Source organism: Gymnodraco acuticeps, unplaced genomic scaffold (assembly GCF_902827175.1).
Source record: "Gymnodraco acuticeps unplaced genomic scaffold, fGymAcu1.1, whole genome shotgun sequence".
Classification (NCBI taxonomy): Eukaryota; Metazoa; Chordata; class Actinopteri; order Perciformes; family Bathydraconidae; genus Gymnodraco; species Gymnodraco acuticeps.
In genome coordinates this window covers 1-17,487 of record NW_022992134.1, presented here as the reverse complement: position 1 = coordinate 17,487, position 17,487 = coordinate 1, and the positions used below count along the sequence as shown (strand labels likewise).

At 53.4% G+C, this 17,487-nt stretch overlaps 1 protein-coding gene across 1 annotated transcript in view; it reads right to left on the bottom strand.

The window, feature by feature from the left end:
* LOC117538263 (vacuolar protein sorting-associated protein 13C-like) overlaps window positions 1–17,375 on the bottom strand; it is a gene marked incomplete at both ends in the record, with an annotated part of 28,586 nt that extends 11,211 nt beyond the window's left edge. Inside the window, 5 exon segments of the mRNA XM_034203859.1 lie at window positions 10,306–10,368; window positions 13,182–13,350; window positions 14,055–14,161; window positions 15,302–15,429; window positions 17,318–17,375. Of these exon segments, the coding sequence (XP_034059750.1) occupies window positions 10,306–10,368; window positions 13,182–13,350; window positions 14,055–14,161; window positions 15,302–15,429; window positions 17,318–17,375 (525 nt within the window).
* Between the last annotated feature and the right edge of the window lie 112 nt (window positions 17,376–17,487).

Here is a 17,487-nt window from a genome sequence, read left to right as displayed (position 1 = left end):
GAGAGACAGGTGAGAGACAGGTGAGAGACAGGTGAGAGACAGGGGAGAGACAGGTGAGAGACAGGTGAGAGACAGGTGAGAGACAGGGGAGAGACAGATGAGAGACAGGGGAGAGACAGGTGAGAGACAGGTGAGAGACAGGTGAGAGACAGGTGAGAGACAGGTGAGAGACATGTGAGAGACAGGGGAGAGACAGGTGAGAGACAGGTGAGAGACAGGTGAGAGACAGGGAAGAGACAGGTAGGACACAGGTAGGACACAGGTGAGAGACAGGTAGGACACAGGTGAAAGACAGGTGAGAGACAGGTGAGAGACATGTGAGAGACAGGTGAGAGACAGGGGAGAGACAGGTGAGAAACAGGGGAGAGACAGGTAGGACACAGGTAGGACACAGGTGAGAGACAGGTGAGAGACAGGGGAGAGACAGGGAAGAGACATGTAGGACACAGGTGAGAGACAGGGGAGAGACATGTGAGAGACAGGTGAGAGACATGTAGGACACAGGTGAGAGACGGGGGAGAGACAGGGAAGAGACAGGTGAGAGACAGGTGAGAGACATGTGAGAGACAGGGGAGAGACAGGTGAGAGACAGGGGAGAGACAGGTGAGAGACAGGGGAGAGACAGGTGAGAGACAGGGGAGAGACAGGTGAGAGACATGTAGGACACAGGTGAGAGACAGGTGAGAAACAGGGGAGAGACAGGTAGGACACAGGTAGGACACAGGTGAGAGACAGGTGAGAGACAGGTAGGACACAGGTGAGAGACAGGTGAGAGACAGGGGAGAGACAGGTAGGACACAGGTGAAAGACAGGTGAGAGACAGGTGAGAGACATGTGAGAGACAGGTGAGAGACAGGGGAGAGACAGGTGAGAAACAGGGGAGAGACAGGTAGGACACAGGTAGGACACAGGTGAGAGACAGGTGAGAGACAGGGGAGAGACAGGGAAGAGACATGTAGGACACAGGTGAGAGACAGGGGAGAGACATGTGAGAGACAGGTGAGAGACATGTAGGACACAGGTGAGAGACGGGGGAGAGACAGGGAAGAGACAGGTGAGAGACAGGTGAGAGACAGGTGAGAGACAGGGGAGAGACAGGTGAGAGACAGGGGAGAGACAGGTGAGAGACAGGGGAGAGACAGGTGAGAGACAGGGGAGAGACAGGTGAGAGACATGTAGGACACAGGTGAGAGACAGGTGAGAAACAGGGGAGAGACAGGTAGGACACAGGTAGGACACAGGTGAGAGACAGGTGAGAGACAGGTAGGACACAGGTGAGAGACAGGTGAGAGACAGGGGAGAGACAGGGAAGAGACAGGTAGGACACAGGTGAGAGACAGGTGAGACACAGGTGAGAGACAGGTGAGAGACATGTAGGACACAGGTGAGAGACAGGTGAAAGACGGGTAAGAGACAGGTGAGAGGCAGGGGAGACAGGTGAGAGACAGGGGAGAGACAGGTGAGAGACAGGTGAGAGACATGTGAGAGACATGTGAAAGACAGGTGAGAGACAGGGGAGAGACAGGTGAGAGACATGTAGGACACAGGTGAGAGAAATGTGAGAGACAGGTGAGAGACAAGGGAGAGACAGGTGAGAGACAGGGGAGAGACAGGTGAGAGACAGGGGAGAGACAGGTAGGACACAGGTAGGACACAGGTGAGAGACAGGTGAGAGACAGGGGAGAGACATGTGAGAGACAGGGGAGAGACAGGGAAGAGACAGGTAGGAAACAGGTGAGAGACAGGTGAGAGACAGGTAGGACACAGGTGAGAGACAGGTGAGAGACAGGGGAGAGACAGGTGAGAGACAGGGGAGAGACAGGGGAGAGACAGGTGAGAGACAGGGGAGAGACAGGTGAGAGACAGGTGAGAGACAGGGAAGAGACAGGTAGGACACAGGTGAGAGACAGGGGAGAGACAGGTGAGAGACAGGTGAGAGACAGGTGAGAGACGGGGAGAGACAGGTGAGAGACAGGTGAGAGACAGGGAAGAGACGGGGAGAGACAGGTGAGAGACAGGTGAGAGACAGGTGAGAGACAGAGAAGAGACAGGTAGGACACAGGTGAGAGACAGGTGAGAGACAGGTGAGAGACGGGGAGAGACAGGTGAGAGACAGGTGAGAGACAGGTGAGAGACAGGGAAGAGACAGGTAGGACACAGGTGAGAGACAGGTGAGAGACAGGGGAGAGACATGTGAGAGACAGGTGAGAGACAGGGAAGAGACAGGTAGGACACAGGTGAGAGACAGGGGAGAGACAGGTGAGAGACAGGTGAGAGACGGGGAGATACAGGTGAGAGACAGGTGAGAGACAGGGGAGAGACAGGTAGGACACAGGTGAGAGACAGGGGAGAGACAGGTGAGAGACAGATGAGAGACAGGTGAGAGACAGGTGAGAGACGGGTGAGAGACGGGTAAGAGACAGGTGAGAGACAGGTGAGTGACAGGGGAGAGACAGGTGAGAGACATGTGAGAGACGGGTGAGAGACGGGTGAAAGACGGGTAAGAGACAGGGGAGAGACAGGTGAGAGACAGGGGAGAGACAGGTGAGAGACAGGGGAGAGACAGGTGAGAGACAGGGGAGAGACAGGTGAGAGACAGGTGAGAGACAGGTGAGAGACAGGTGAGAGACAGGGGAGAGACAGGTGAGAGACAGGTGAGAGACAGGTGAGAGACAGGGGAGAGACAGATGAGAGACAGAGAAGAGACAGGTAGGACACAGGTGAGAGACAGGTGAGAGACAGGTGAGAGACGGGGAGAGACAGGTGAGAGACAGGTGAGAGACAGGTGAGAGACAGGGAAGAGACAGGTAGGACACAGGTGAGAGACAGGTGAGAGACAGGGGAGAGACATGTGAGAGACAGGTGAGAGACAGGGAAGAGACAGGTAGGACACAGGTGAGAGACAGGGGAGAGACAGGTGAGAGACAGGTGAGAGACGGGGAGATACAGGTGAGAGACAGGTGAGAGACAGGGGAGAGACAGGTAGGACACAGGTGAGAGACAGGGGAGAGACAGGTGAGAGACAGATGAGAGACAGGTGAGAGACAGGTGAGAGACAGGTGAGAGACGGGTGAGAGACGGGTAAGAGACAGGTGAGAGACAGGTGAGTGACAGGGGAGAGACAGGTGAGAGACATGTGAGAGACGGGTGAGAGACGGGTGAAAGACGGGTAAGAGACAGGGGAGAGACAGGTGAGAGACAGGGGAGAGACAGGTGAGAGACAGGGGAGAGACAGATGAGAGACAGGGGAGAGACAGGTGAGAGACAGGTGAGAGACAGGTGAGAGACAGGTGAGAGACAGGGGAGAGACAGGTGAGAGACAGGTGAGAGACAGGTGAGAGACAGGGGAGAGACAGATGAGAGACAGGGGGAGAGACAGGTGAGAGACAGGTGAGAGACAGGTGAGAGACAGGTGAGAGACAGGTGAGAGACAGGGGAGAGACAGATGAGAGACAGGGGAGAGACAGGTGAGAGACAGGTGAGAGACAGGGGAGAGACAGGTGAGAGACAGGTGAGAGACAGGTGAGAGACAGGGAAGAGACAGGTAGGACACAGGTAGGACACAGGTGAGAGACAGGTAGGACACAGGTGAAAGACAGGTGAGAGACAGGTGAGAGACATGTGAGAGACAGGTGAGAGACAGGGGAGAGACAGGTGAGAGACATGTAGGACACAGGTGAGAGACAGGGGAGAGACAGGTGAGAAACAGGGGAGAGACAGGGGAGAGACATGTGAGAGACAGGTGAGAGACATGTAGGACACAGGTGAGAGACGGGGGAGAGACAGGGAAGAGACAGGTGAGAGACAGGTGAGAGACATGTGAGAGACAGGGGAGAGACAGGTGAGAGACAGGGGAGAGACAGGTGAGAGACAGGGGAGAGACAGGTGAGAGACAGGTGAGAGACAGGGGAGAGACAGGTGAGAGACATGTAGGACACAGGTGAGAGACAGGTGAGAAACAGGGGAGAGACAGGTAGGACACAGGTAGGACACAGGTGAGAGACAGGTGAGAGACAGGTAGGACACAGGTGAGAGACAGGTGAGAGACAGGGGAGAGACAGGGAAGAGACAGGTAGGACACAGGTGAGAGACAGGTGAGACACAGGTGAGAGACAGGTGAGAGACATGTAGGACACAGGTGAGAGACGGGGAGAGACAGGGGAGAGACAGGTAGGACACAGGTGAGAGACAGGGGAGAGACAGGTGAGAGACAGGGGAGAGACAGGTATGACACGGGTGAGAGACAGGGGACAGACAGGGGAGAGACAGGGGAGAGACAGGTGAGAGACAGGGGACGGACAGGTGAGAGACAGGGGAGAGACAGGGGAGAGACAGGTAGGACACGGGTGAGAGACAGGGGAGAGACAGGTGAGACAGACAGGTGAGAGACAGGAGAGAGACAGGAGGACATACAGGTGAGAGACAGGTGAGAGACAGGGGACAGACAGGTGAGAGACAGGGGAGAGACAGGTGAGAGACAGGTGAGACAGGTGAGACAGGTGAGAGACGGGGAGAGACAGGTGAGAGACAGGTGAGAGACAGGGGAGAGACAGGTAGGACACAGGTGAGAGACAGGTGAGAGACAGATGAGAGAAAGGTGAGAGACAGGTGAGAGACAGGTGAGAGACAGGTAGGACACAGGTGAGAGACAGGTGAGAGACAGGGGAGAGACGGGTGAGAGACAGGTGAGAGACAGGGGAGAGACAGGTGACAGACAGGGGAGAGACAGGTGAGAGACAGGTGAGAGACATGTGAGAGACAGGTGAGAGACAGGGGAGAGACAGGTGAGAGACAGGTGAGAGACATGTGAGAGACAGGTGAGAGACAGGGGAGAGACAGGTGAGAGACAGGGGAGAGACAGGTAGGACACAGGTAGGACACAGGTGAGAGACAGGTGAGAGACAGGTAGGACACAGGTGAGAGACAGGTGAGAGACAGGTGAGAGACATGTGAGAGACAGGTGAGAGACAGGTGAGAGACAGATGAGAGACAGGTGAGAGACAGGTGAGAGACAGGTGAGAGACAGGTGAGAGACAGGTAGGACACAGGTGAGAGACAGGTGAGAGACAGGGGACAGACAAGTGAGAGACAGGTGAGAGACCGGGGACGGACAGGTGAGAGACAGGGGAGAGACAGGGGAGAGACACGTGAGAGACAGGTGAGAGACAGGGGAGAGACAGGTGAGAGACAGGTGAGAGACAGGTGAGAGACAGGTAGGACACAGGTGAGAAACAGGTGAGAGACAGGTGAGAAACAGGTAGGACACAGGTGAGAAACAGGTGAGAGACAAGTGAGAGACAGGTGAGAGACCGGGGACGGACAGGTGAGAGACAGGGGACAGACATGTGAGAGACAGGTGAGAGACAGGTAGGACACAGGTGAGAGACAGGGGAGAGACAGGTGAGAGACAGGGGACAGACAAGTGAGAGACAGGTGAGAGACCGGGGACGGACAGGTGAGAGACAGGGGACAGACAGGTGAGAGACAGGGGACGGACAGGTGAGAGACAGGTGAGAGACAGGTAGGACACAGGTGAGAGACAGGGGAGAGACAGGTGAGAGACAGGTGAGAGACAGGTAGGACACAGGTGAGAGACAGGGGAGAGACATGTAGGACACAGGTGAGAGACAGGGGAGAGACGGGTGAGAGACGGGTAAGAGACAGGTGAGAGACAGGTGAGTGACAGGGGAGAGACAGGTGAGAGACATGTGAGAGACGGGTGAGAGACGGGTGAAAGACGGGTAAGAGACAGGTGAGAGGCAGGGGAGAGACAGGTGAGAGACAGGTGAGAGACAGGTGAGAGACAGGGGAGAGACAGGTGAGAGACAGGGGAGAGACAGGGAAGAGACAGGTAGGACACAGGTAGGACACAGGTGAGAGACAGGTGAGAGACAGGTGAGAGACAGGTGAGAGACAGGTGAGAGACAGATGAGAGACAGGTAGGACACAGGTGAGAGACAGGGGAGAGACGGGTAAGAGACAGGTGAGAGACAGGTGAGTGACAGGGGAGAGACAGGTGAGAGACAGGTGAGAGACAGGTGAGAGACAGGGGAGAGACAGGTAGGACACAGGTGAGAGACAGGGGAGAGACAGGTGAGAGACAGGTGAGAGGACAGATGAGAGACAGGTGAGAGACAGGTGAGAGACAGATGAGAGACAGGTAGGACACAGGTGAGAGACAGGGGAGAGACGGGTAAGAGACAGGTGAGAGACAGGTGAGTGACAGGGGAGAGACAGGTGAGAGACATGTGAGAGACAGGTGAAAGACGGGTAAGAGACAGGTGAGTGACAGGGGAGAGACAGGTGAGAGACAGGTGAGAGACAGGGGAGAGACAGGGGAGAGACAGGTAGGACACAGGTGAGAGACAGGGGAGAGACAGGTGAGAGACAGGTGAGAGACAGATGAGAGACAGGTGAGAGACAGGTGAGAGACAGATGAGAGACAGGTAGGACACAGGTGAGAGACAGGGGAGAGACGGGTAAGAGACAGGTGAGAGACAGGTGAGTGACAGGGGAGAGACAGGTGAGAGACAGGTGAGAGACAGGTGAGAGACAGGTGAGAGACATGTGAGAGACAGGTGAGAGACAGGTGAGAGACAGGTGAGAGACAGATGAGAGACAGGTAGGACACAGGTGAGAGACAGGGGAGAGACGGGTAAGAGACAGGTGAGAGACAGGTGAGAGACAGGGGAGAGACAGGTGAGAGACATGTGAGAGACAGGTGAAAGACGGGTAAGAGACAGGTGAGTGACAGGGGAGAGACAGGTGAGAGACAGGTGAGAGACAGGGGAGAGACAGGGGAGAGACAGGTAGGACACAGGTGAGAGACAGGTGAGAGACAGGTGAGAGACAGGTGAGAGACAGGTGAGAGACAGATGAGAGACAGGTAGGACACAGGTGAGAGACAGGGGAGAGACGGGTAAGAGACAGGTGAGAGACAGGTGAGTGACAGGTGAGAGACAGGTGAGAGACAGGTGAGAGACAGGGGAGAGACAGGTAGGACACAGGTGAGAGACAGGGGAGAGACAGGTGAGAGACAGGTGAGAGACAGATGAGAGACAGGTGAGAGACAGGTGAGAGACAGATGAGAGACAGGTAGGACACAGGTGAGAGACAGGGGAGAGACGGGTAAGAGACAGGTGAGAGACAGGTGAGTGACAGGGGAGAGACAGGTGAGAGACATGTGAGAGACAGGTGAAAGACGGGTAAGAGACAGGTGAGTGACAGGGGAGAGACAGGTGAGAGACAGGTGAGAGACAGGGGAGAGACAGGGGAGAGACAGGTAGGACACAGGTGAGAGACAGGGGAGAGACAGGTGAGAGACAGGTGAGAGACAGATGAGAGACAGGTGAGAGACAGGTGAGAGACAGATGAGAGACAGGTAGGACACAGGTGAGAGACAGGGGAGAGACGGGTAAGAGACAGGTGAGAGACAGGTGAGTGACAGGGGAGAGACAGGTGAGAGACATGTGAGAGACAGGGGAGAGACAGGGGAGAGACAGGGGAGAGACATGTAGGACACAGGTGAGAGACAGGTGAGAAACAGGGGAGAGACAGGTAGGACACAGGTGAGAGACAGGTGAGAGACAGGGGACAGACAGGCGAGAGACAGGGGAGAGACAGGTGAGAGACAGGTGAGAGACAGGGGACGGACAGGTGAGAGACAGGGGAGAGACAGGGGAGAGACAGGGGAGAGACAGGTAGGACACGGGTGAGAGACAGGGCAGAGACAGGTGAGACAGACAGGTGAGAGACAGGAGAGAGACAGGAGGACATACAGGTGAGAGACAGGTGAGAGACAGGGGACAGACAGGTGAAAGACAGGGGAGAGACAGGTGAGAGACAGGTGAGACAGGTGAGAGACGGGGAGAGACAGGTGAGAGACAGGTGAGAGACAGGGGAGAGACAGGTAGGAGACAGGTGAGAGACAGGTGAGAGACAGATGAGAGAAAGGTGAGAGACAGGTGAGAGACAGGTGAGAGACAGGTGAGTGACAGGGGAGAGACAGGTGAGAGACATGTGAGAGACGGGTGAGAGACGGGTGAAAGACGGGTGAGAGACAGGGGAGAGACAGGGGAGAGACAGGTGACAGACAGGGGAGAGACAGGTGAGAGACAGGTGAGAGACATGTGAGAGACCGGGGAGAGACAGGTGAGAGACAGGGGAGAGACAGGTGAGAGACAGGTGAGAGACATGTGAGAGACAGGTGAGAGACAGGTGAGAGACAGGGGAGAGACAGGTAGGACACAGGTAGGACACAGGTGAGAGACAGGTGAGAGACAGGGGAGAGACAGGTGAGAGACAGGTGAGAGACAGATGAGAGACAGGTGAGAGACAGGTGAGAGACAGGGGAGAGACAGGTGAGAGACAGGTGAGAGACAGGGGAGAGACAGGTGAGAGACAGGTAGGACACAGGTAGGACACAGGTGAGAGACAGGTGAGAGACAGGTGAGAGACAGGTGAGAGACATGTGAGAGACAGGTGAGAGACAGGTGAGAGACAGGTGAGAGACAGGTGAGAGACAGGTGAGAGACAGGTGAGAGACAGGTGAGAGACAGGGGAGAGACAGGTGAGAGACAGGGGACAGACAAGTGAGAGACAGGTGAGAGACAGGTGAGAGACAGGTGAGAGACAGGTGAGAGACAGGTGAGAGACAGGTGAGAGACAGGGGACAGACAGGTGAGAGACAGGGGACAGACAGGTGAGAGACAGGGGACAGACAGGTGAGAGACAGGTGAGAGACAGGTGAGAGACAGGGGACAGACAGGTGAGAGACAGGTGAGAGACAGGTGAGAGACAGGGGACAGACAGGTGAGAGACAGGGGACAGACAGGTGAGAGACAGGTGAGAGACAGGGGACAGACAGGTGAGAGACAGGTGAGAGACAGGGGACAGACAGGTGAGAGACAGGGGACAGACAGGTGAGAGACAGGTGAGAGACAGGGGACAGACAGGTGAGAGACAGGTGAGAGACAGGGGACAGACAGGTGAGAGACAGGGGACAGACAGGTGAGAGACAGGGGAACAGACAGGGGAGAGACAGGGGACAGACAGGTGAGAGACAGGTGAGAGACAGGTGAGAGACAGGTGGACAGACAGGTGAGAGACAGGGGAGAGACAGGGTGAAGACAGGTGAGAGACAGGGGAGAGACAGGTGAGAGACAGGGGACAGACAGGTGAGAGTACAGGTGAGAGACAGACAGGTGAGAGACAGGGGAGAGACAGGTGAGAGACAGGTGAGAGACAGGGGACAGACGGGGAGAGACAGGGGAGAGACAGGTGAGAGACAGGGGAGAGACAGGTGAGAGACAGGTGGAGACAGTGAGAGACAGGGGACAGACAAGGGGAGAGACAGGGGAGAGACAGGTGAGGAGACAGGTGGGGAGACAGGGGATAGACAGGGAGAGAGACAGAGGGAGAGACAGGGGACAGACAGGTGAGAGACAGGTGAAGAGACAGGTGAGAGACAGGGACAGACAGGTGAGAGACAGGGGACAGGACAGGGAGAGACAGGGGACAGACAGGTGAGAGACAGGGGACAGACAGGTGAGAGACAGGGGACAGACAGGTGAGAGACAGGGGACAGACAGGGGAGAGACAGGGGACAGACAGGGGAGAGACAGGGGACAGACAGGTGAGAGACAGGTGAGAGACAGGTGGAGGAGACGGGGAGAGACAGGGGAGAGACAGGGGAGAGACAGGTGAGAGACAGGTGAGAGACAGGGGGGGGGGAGAGACAGGTGAGAGACAGGGGAGAGACAGTGAGAGACAGGGGGAGAGACAGGTGAGAGACAGGTGAGAGACAGGTGAGAGACAGGGTGAGAGACAGGGGAGAGACAGGGGAGAGACAGGTGAGAGAACAGGGGGAGAGACAGGTGGAGAGAACGGTGAGAGAACAGGTGAGAGACAGGTGAGAGACAGGGGGAGAGACAGGGAGAGACGGGAGAGACAGGTGAGAGACAGGAGGACAGTTGATAGGTACAGGGAGAGACAGGGGGAGAGACAGGTGAGAGACAGGTGAGAGACAGGTGAGAGACAGGGGAGAGACAGGGGAGACCACTGCAGAATGATCAGTTTGACTAGTGAAATGAACATCTCTTTATTTTATTGCATAAACTACTGACAACATTTCTCTGTGTTGGAATTCAAACACACTCTGCAGCTCTCTGTGTGTGTGTGTGTGTGTGTGTGTGTGTGTGGTGTGTGTGTGTGTGTGTGTGTGTGTGTGTGTGTGTGTGTGTGTGTGTGTGTGTGTGTGTGTGTGTGTGTGTGTGCAATCAGAGAGGAGTCAGGGAGCAGGGTTACCTCCATGTGGGCCTGCTGCCGGGTCAGCGTTATGTTGAAGACGTCCAGATCCTTCTCCAGATCCTGGGGGGGGGGGGGGGGGGGGGGCAGTCAGTTAGTACACACACACACAGAGTTATCTCACGTCTGGCGGTGCATTCAGGGACCTGCAGAGTTCTCTCATATCTCAATGTACTGTGTATTGTGTGGTGGTGCGTTCAGGGACCTGCATCAATGTGTTGTGTATTGTGTGGCGGTGCGTTCAGGGACCTTTCTCAATGTGTTGTGTATTGTGTGGCGGTGCGTTCAGGGACCTGTCTCAATGTGTTGTGTATTGTGTGGTGGTGCATTCAGGGACCTGTCTCAATGTGTTGTGTATTGTGTGGTGGTGTGTTCAGGGACCTGTCTCAATGTACTGTGTGTTGTCTGGCGGTGCGTTCAGGGACCTGTCTCAATGTGTTGTGTATTGTGTGGTGGTGCGTTCAGGGACCTGCAGAGTCCTCTCGTGTCTCAATGTATTGTGTATTGTGTGGCGGTGCGTTCAGAGACCTTTCTCAATGTGTTGTGTATTGTGTCGCGGTGCGTTCAGGGACCTGTCTCAATGTGTTGTGTATTGTGTGGCGGTGTCTTCAGGGACCTGTCTCAATGTACTGTGTGTTGTGTGGTGGTTCGTTCAGGGACCTGTCTCAATGTGTTGTGTATTGTGTGGCGGTGTGTTCAGGGACCTGTCTCAATGTACTGTGTGTTGTGTGGTGGTGCGTTCAGGGACCTGTCTCAATGTGTTGTGTATTGTCTGGCGGTTTGTTCAGGGACCTGTCTCAATGTGTTGTGTATTGTGTGGTGGTGCGTTCAGGGACCTGCAGAGTCCTCTCGTGTCTCAATGTATTGTGTAGTATGTGGCGATGCATTCAGGGACCTCTTTTGTCTCATTGTATTGTGTATTGTGTGGCGATGCGTTCAGGGACCTGTGGAGTTCTCTCATGTCTCAATGTGTTGTGTATTGTGTGGCGGTGCGTTCAGGGACCTGTGGAGTTCTCTCATGTCTCAATGTGTTGTGTATTGTGTGGCGGTGCGTTCAGGGACCTGCAGCGTTCTCTCATGTCTCAATGTGTCGTGTATTGTGTGGCGGTGCGTTCAGGGACCTGTGGAGTTCTCTCATGTCTCCATGTAGTGTGTATTATGTGGTGGTGCGTTCAGGGACCTGCAGAGTTCTCTCATCTCTCAATGTATCGTGTGGCGGTGCGTTCAGGGACCTGCAGAGTTCTCTCATGTCTTAATGTGTTGTGTATTGTGTGGCGGTGCGTTCAGGGACCTGCAGAGTTCTCTCATGTCTCCTTATATTGTGTATTATGTGGCGGTGCGTTCAGGGACATGTCTCAATGTATTGTGTAGTGTGTGGCGGTGCGTTCAGGGACCTGTCTCAATGTATTGTGTATTATATGGCAGTGCGTGCAGGGACCTGTCTCATTGTACTGCGTGGCGGTGCGTTCAGGGACCTGTCTCATTGTAGTGTGTATTGTGTGGCGGTGCGGTCAGGGACCTGTCTCAATGTATTGTGTGGCGGTGCGTTCAGGGACCTGTCTCAATGTACTGTGTATTATGTGGTGGTGCGTTCAGGGACCTCTCATGTCTCAATGTATTGTGTATTGTGTGTCGGTGCGTTCAGGGACATGTCTCAATGTGTTGTGTATTGTCTGGCGGTGCGTTCAGGGACCTGTCTCAATGTGTTGTGTATTGTCTGGCGGTGCGTTCAGGGACCTGTCTCAATGTGTTGTGTATTGTCTGGCGGTGCGTTCAGGGACCTGTCTCAATGTGTTGTGTATTGTGTGGTGGTGCGATCAGGGACCTGCAGAGTCCTCTCGTGTCTCAATGTATTGTGTAGTATGTGGCGATGCATTCAGGGACCTCTTTTGTCTCATTGTATTGTGTATTGTGTGGCGGTGCGTTCAGAGCGGTTCAGAGACATGCAGAGTTCTCTCATCTCTCAATGTATTGTGTGGCGGTGCGTTCAGGGACCTGCAGAGTTCTCTCATGTCTCAATGTGTTGTGTATTGTGTGGCGGTGCGTTCAGGGACCTGCAGAGTTCTCTCATGTCTCAATGTGTTGTGTATTGTGTGGCAGTGCGTTCAGGGACCTGCAGAGTTCTCTCATGTCTCAATGTGTTGTGTATTGTGTGGCGGTGCGTTCAGGGACCTGTGGAGTTCTCTCATGTCTCCATGTATTGTGTATTATGTGGTGGTGCATTCAGGGACCTGCAGAGTTCTCTCATCTCTCAATGTATCGTGTGGCGGTGCGTTCAGGGACCTGCAGAGTTCTCTCATGTCTCAATGTGTTGTGTATTGTGTGGCGGTGCGTTCAGGGACCTGCAGAGTTCTCTCATGTCTCCTTATATTGTGTATTATGTGGCGGTGCGTTCAGGGACATGTCTCAATGTATTGTGTAGTGTGTGGCGGTGCGTTCAGGGACCTGTCTCAATGTATTGTGTATTATATGGCAGTGCGTTCAGGGACCTGTCTCATTGTACTGTGTGGCGGTGCGTTCAGGCACCTGTCTCATTGTAGTGTGTATTGTGTGGCGGTGCGGTCAGGGACCTGTCTCAATGTATTGTGTGGCGGTGCGTTCAGGGACCTGTCTCAATGTACTGTGTATTATGTGGTGGTGCGTTCAGGGACCTCTCATGTCTCAATGTATTGTGTATTGTGTGTTGGTGTGTTCAGGGACCTGTCTCATTGTGTTGTGTATTGTGTGGTGGTGCGTTCAGGGACCTGTCTCAATGTGTTGTGTATTGTGTGGCGGTGCGTTCAGAGACCTGTCTCAATGTGTTGTGTATTGTGTGGTGGTGCGTTCAGGGACCTGTCTCAATGTGTTGTGTATTGTGTGGCGGTGCGTTCAGGGACCTGCAGAGTCCTCTCGGCCTCGGCCCCCAGCTTCTGGTTCAGGATCTTGTTCTTATAGGCCAGCTTGTAGGCCTTCAGGTTGTCACGGTGCTTTTTGATGCTGGACCAGGACGAGGTTCTGACCCGTCTGCGGTGGTCCTGCAGCACGCTCTTGTAGCCGTAGTCCCACCTGGTGGAGAGAGAAACCAGGTAAAGTAGTTAGCTGCTTATAGACCAGGACCACATAACCAGGGTCCAGGACTCCCTGTGGTCAGCGTTCACGACTCTCTGAGGACCTGGTATCTAAGGACCTGGTTCTGAGGACCTGGTACTGGGAACCTGGGTCTGAGGTACTGAGGACATGGTTCTGAGGGACTGAGGACCTGATTCTGAGGACCTGGTTCTGGAGTACTGTGGGACTGAGGAACTGGTTATGAGGACCGGTTTCTGAGGTACTGAGGAACTGATTCTGAGGTACTGAAGACCTGGTTCTGAGGACCTGGCTCTGAGGAACAGGTTCTGAGGTACTGAGGACCTGGTTCTGAGGTACTGAATAACTGGTTCTGAGGTTCTGGTTCTGAGGTACTGAGGAACTGGTTCTGAGGTCCTGAGGACCTGGTTCTGAGGTCCTGGTTCTGAGGTTCTGAGGACCTGATTATGAGGTTCTGAGGACCTGGGTCTGAGGACCTGGGTCTGAGGTACTGAGGACCTGGGTCTGAGTTACTGAGGACCTGGTTCTGAGGGAGTGAGGACCTGATTCTGAGGACCTGGTTCTGAGGTTCTGAAGACCTGATTCTGAGGGAGTGAGGACCTGATTCTGAGGACCTGGTTCTGAGGACCTGGTTCTGAGGACCTGGTTCTGAGGTTCTGAGGACCTGGTTCTGAGGTACTGACCACAGCTTGGCATTGGTGTGGACCGACCCCTCAGGTCTGAACCTCCTGTAGGGGGCGCTCCTCACCGAGCAGTCCACTGACTCCAAAGCCTGCACCACACTCAGGTACTGAAGACAAACAACAACAACAGCAAAGTTTACAGACAGTTTTCTCTGTCTGTCTCACCTGAGGTCTGGTGATCTGGATGTCTGACCTGTCTCTCTGTCTCACCTGTCTCTCTGTTTGTCTCTCTGTCTCACCTGAGATCTGGTGATCTGGATGTCTGACCTGTCTCTCTGTCTCACCTGTCTCTCTGTTTGTCTCTCTGTCTCACCTGAGATCTGGTGATCTGGATGTCTGACCTGTCTCTCTGTCTCACCTGTCTCTCTGTCTCTCTGTTTGTCTCTCTGTCTCACCTGAGGTCTGGTGATCTGGATGTCTGACCTGTCTCTCTGTCTCACCGGAGGTCTGGATGTCTCTCTCTCTTTGTCTCTCTCTCTTTGTCTTTGTCTCTCTCTCTAAAGCACTGTCTCAACAGTCAGTCTCTCTGTCTCACCTGACGTCTGGTGATCTGGATGTCTCACCTGTCTCTCTGTCTCACCTGTCTCTCTGTGTGTCTCTCTGTCTCACCTGAGGTCTGGTGATCTGGATGTCTGACCTGTCTCTCTGTCTTACCTGTCTCTCTGTTTGTCTCTCTGTCTCACCTGAGGTCTGGTGATCTGGATGTCTGACCTGTCTCTCTGTCTCACCTGTCTCTCTGTTTGTCTCTCTGTCTCACCTGAGGTCTGGTGATCTGGATGTCTGACCTGTCTCTCTGTCTCACCGGAGGTCTGGATGTCTCTCTCTCTTTGTCTCTCTCTCTTTGTCTTTGTCTCTCTCTCTAAAGCACTGTCTCAACAGTCTGTCTCTCTGTCTCACCTGACGTCTGGTGATCTGGATGTCTCACCTGTCCCTCTCTTTGTCTCTCTGTCTGTCTCTCTGTCTCACCTGTCTCACCTGTCTCTCTGTCTGTCTCACCTGTCTCTCTGTCTCTCCTGTCTGTCTGTCTGTCTCACCTGTCTCTCCTGTCTGTCTCACCTGTCTCTCTGTCTGTCTCATCTGTCTCTCTGTCTCTCCTGTCTGTCTGTCTGTCTGTCTCACCTGTCTCTCCTGTCTGTCTCACCTGTCTCTCTGTCTGTCTCACCTGTCTCTCTGTGTGTCTCACCTGTCTCTCTGTCTCACCTGTCTCTCCTGTCTGTCTGTCTGTCTCACCTGTCTCTCTGTCTCACCTGAGGTCTGGTGATCTGGATGTCGATGTTCTGGACCTCCAGGTTCAGGTCTAGTTTTGGACTCTTCAGTTCCAGCTCAGCCGTCGGGTTGATGCACATTTTAGCCGAAGCAAAGATAGGCTTGAAGACTACACAAAAAAAACAAGAAAACAGAGCACTCACCCACTCATCAACCAATCAGAGAGCAGGAAACACTCATCAACCATTCAGAGACCAGGAAACACTCATCAACCAATCAGAGACCAGGAAACACTCATCAACCATTCAGAGACCGGGAAACACTCATCAACCATTCAGAGACGAGGGAACACTCATCAACCATTCATAGACCAGGAAACACTCATCAACCATTCAGAGACCAGGAAACACTCATCAACCAATCAGAGACCAGGAAACACTCATCAACCATTCAGAGACGAGGGAACACTCATCAACCATTCATAGACCAGGAAACACTCATCAACCATTCAGAGACCAGGAAACACTCATCAACCAATCAGAGACCAGGAAACACTCATCAACCATTCAGAGACCAGGGAACACTCATCAACCATTCATAGACCAGGAAACACTCATCAACCATTCAGAGACCAGGAAACACTCATCAACCAATCAGAGACCAGGAAACACTCATCAACCATTCAGAGACCAGGAAACACTCATCAACCAATCAGAGACCAGGAAACACTCATCAACCATTCAGAGACCAGGAAACACTCATCAACCATTCAGAGACCAGGAAACACTCAACCATTCAGAGACCAGGGAACATTCATCAACCAATCAGAGACCAGGGAACACTCGTCAACCATTCAGAGACCAGGAAACACTCAACCATTCAGAGACCAGGAAATACTCAACCATTCAGAGACCAGGGAACATTCATCAACCAATCAGAGACCAGGGAACACTCATCAACCAATCAGAGACCAGGGAACACTCATCAACCATTCAGAGACCAGGGAACACTCATCAACCAATCAGAGACCAGGAAACACTCATCAACCATTCAGAGACCAGGGAACACTCATCAACCATTCATAGACCAGGAAACACTCATCAACCATTCAGAGACCAGGAAACACTCATCAACCAATCAGAGACCAGGAAACACTCAACCATTCAGAGACCAGGGAACACTCAACCATTCAGAGACCAGGAAACACTTATCAACCATTCAGAGACCAGGAAACACTCATCAACCAATCAGAGACCAGGAAACACTCAACCATTCAGAGACCAGGAAACACTCATCAACCATTCAGAGACCAGGAAACACTCATCAACCAATCAGAGACCAGGAAACACTCAACCATTCAGAGACCAGGGAACACTCAACCATTCAGAGACCAGGAAACACTTATCAACCATTCAGAGACCAGGAAACACTCATCAACCATTCAGAGACCAGGAAACACTCATCAACCATTCAGAGACCAGGAAACACTCAACCATTCAGAGACCAGGGAACATTCATCAACCAATCAGAGACCAGGGAACACTCATCAACCAATCAGAGACCAGGGAACACTCATCAACCAATCAGAGACCAGGAAACACTCATCAACCATTCAGAGACCATCAACCAATCAGAGACCAGGAAACACTCATCAACCAATCAGAGCCCAGGACACACTCATCAACCATTCAGAGACCAGGACACACTCATCAACCAATCAGAGACCAGGAAACACTCATCAACCAATCAGAGCGCAGGAAACACTCAACCATTCAGAGACCAGGAAACACTCATCAACCAATCAGAGACCAGGAAACACTCATCAACCATTCAGAGACCAGGAAACACTCATCAACCATTCAGAGACCAGGGAACACTCATCAACCAATCAGAGACCAGGAAACACTCATCAACCAATTAGAGACCAGGAAACACTCGTCAACCATTCAGAGACTAGGGAACACTCATCAACCAATCAGAGCCCAGGAAACACTCATCAACCAATCAGAGCCCAGGAAACATTCATCAACCATTTGTAATGATATGAGGAGACTCACTGTACTGATAGTGAGGAATCTCCAGATCTGTACTGCTGATCCCAACCTTTAACTGATCCTGGAGAGGAGGAGGAGGAAGAGGAAGAGGAAGAGGAAGAAGAAGAGAATGAGGAGGAGGAGGAAGGAGAGGAGGAAGAGGAGGACAATGAGGAGGAGGAAGAGGAGAATGA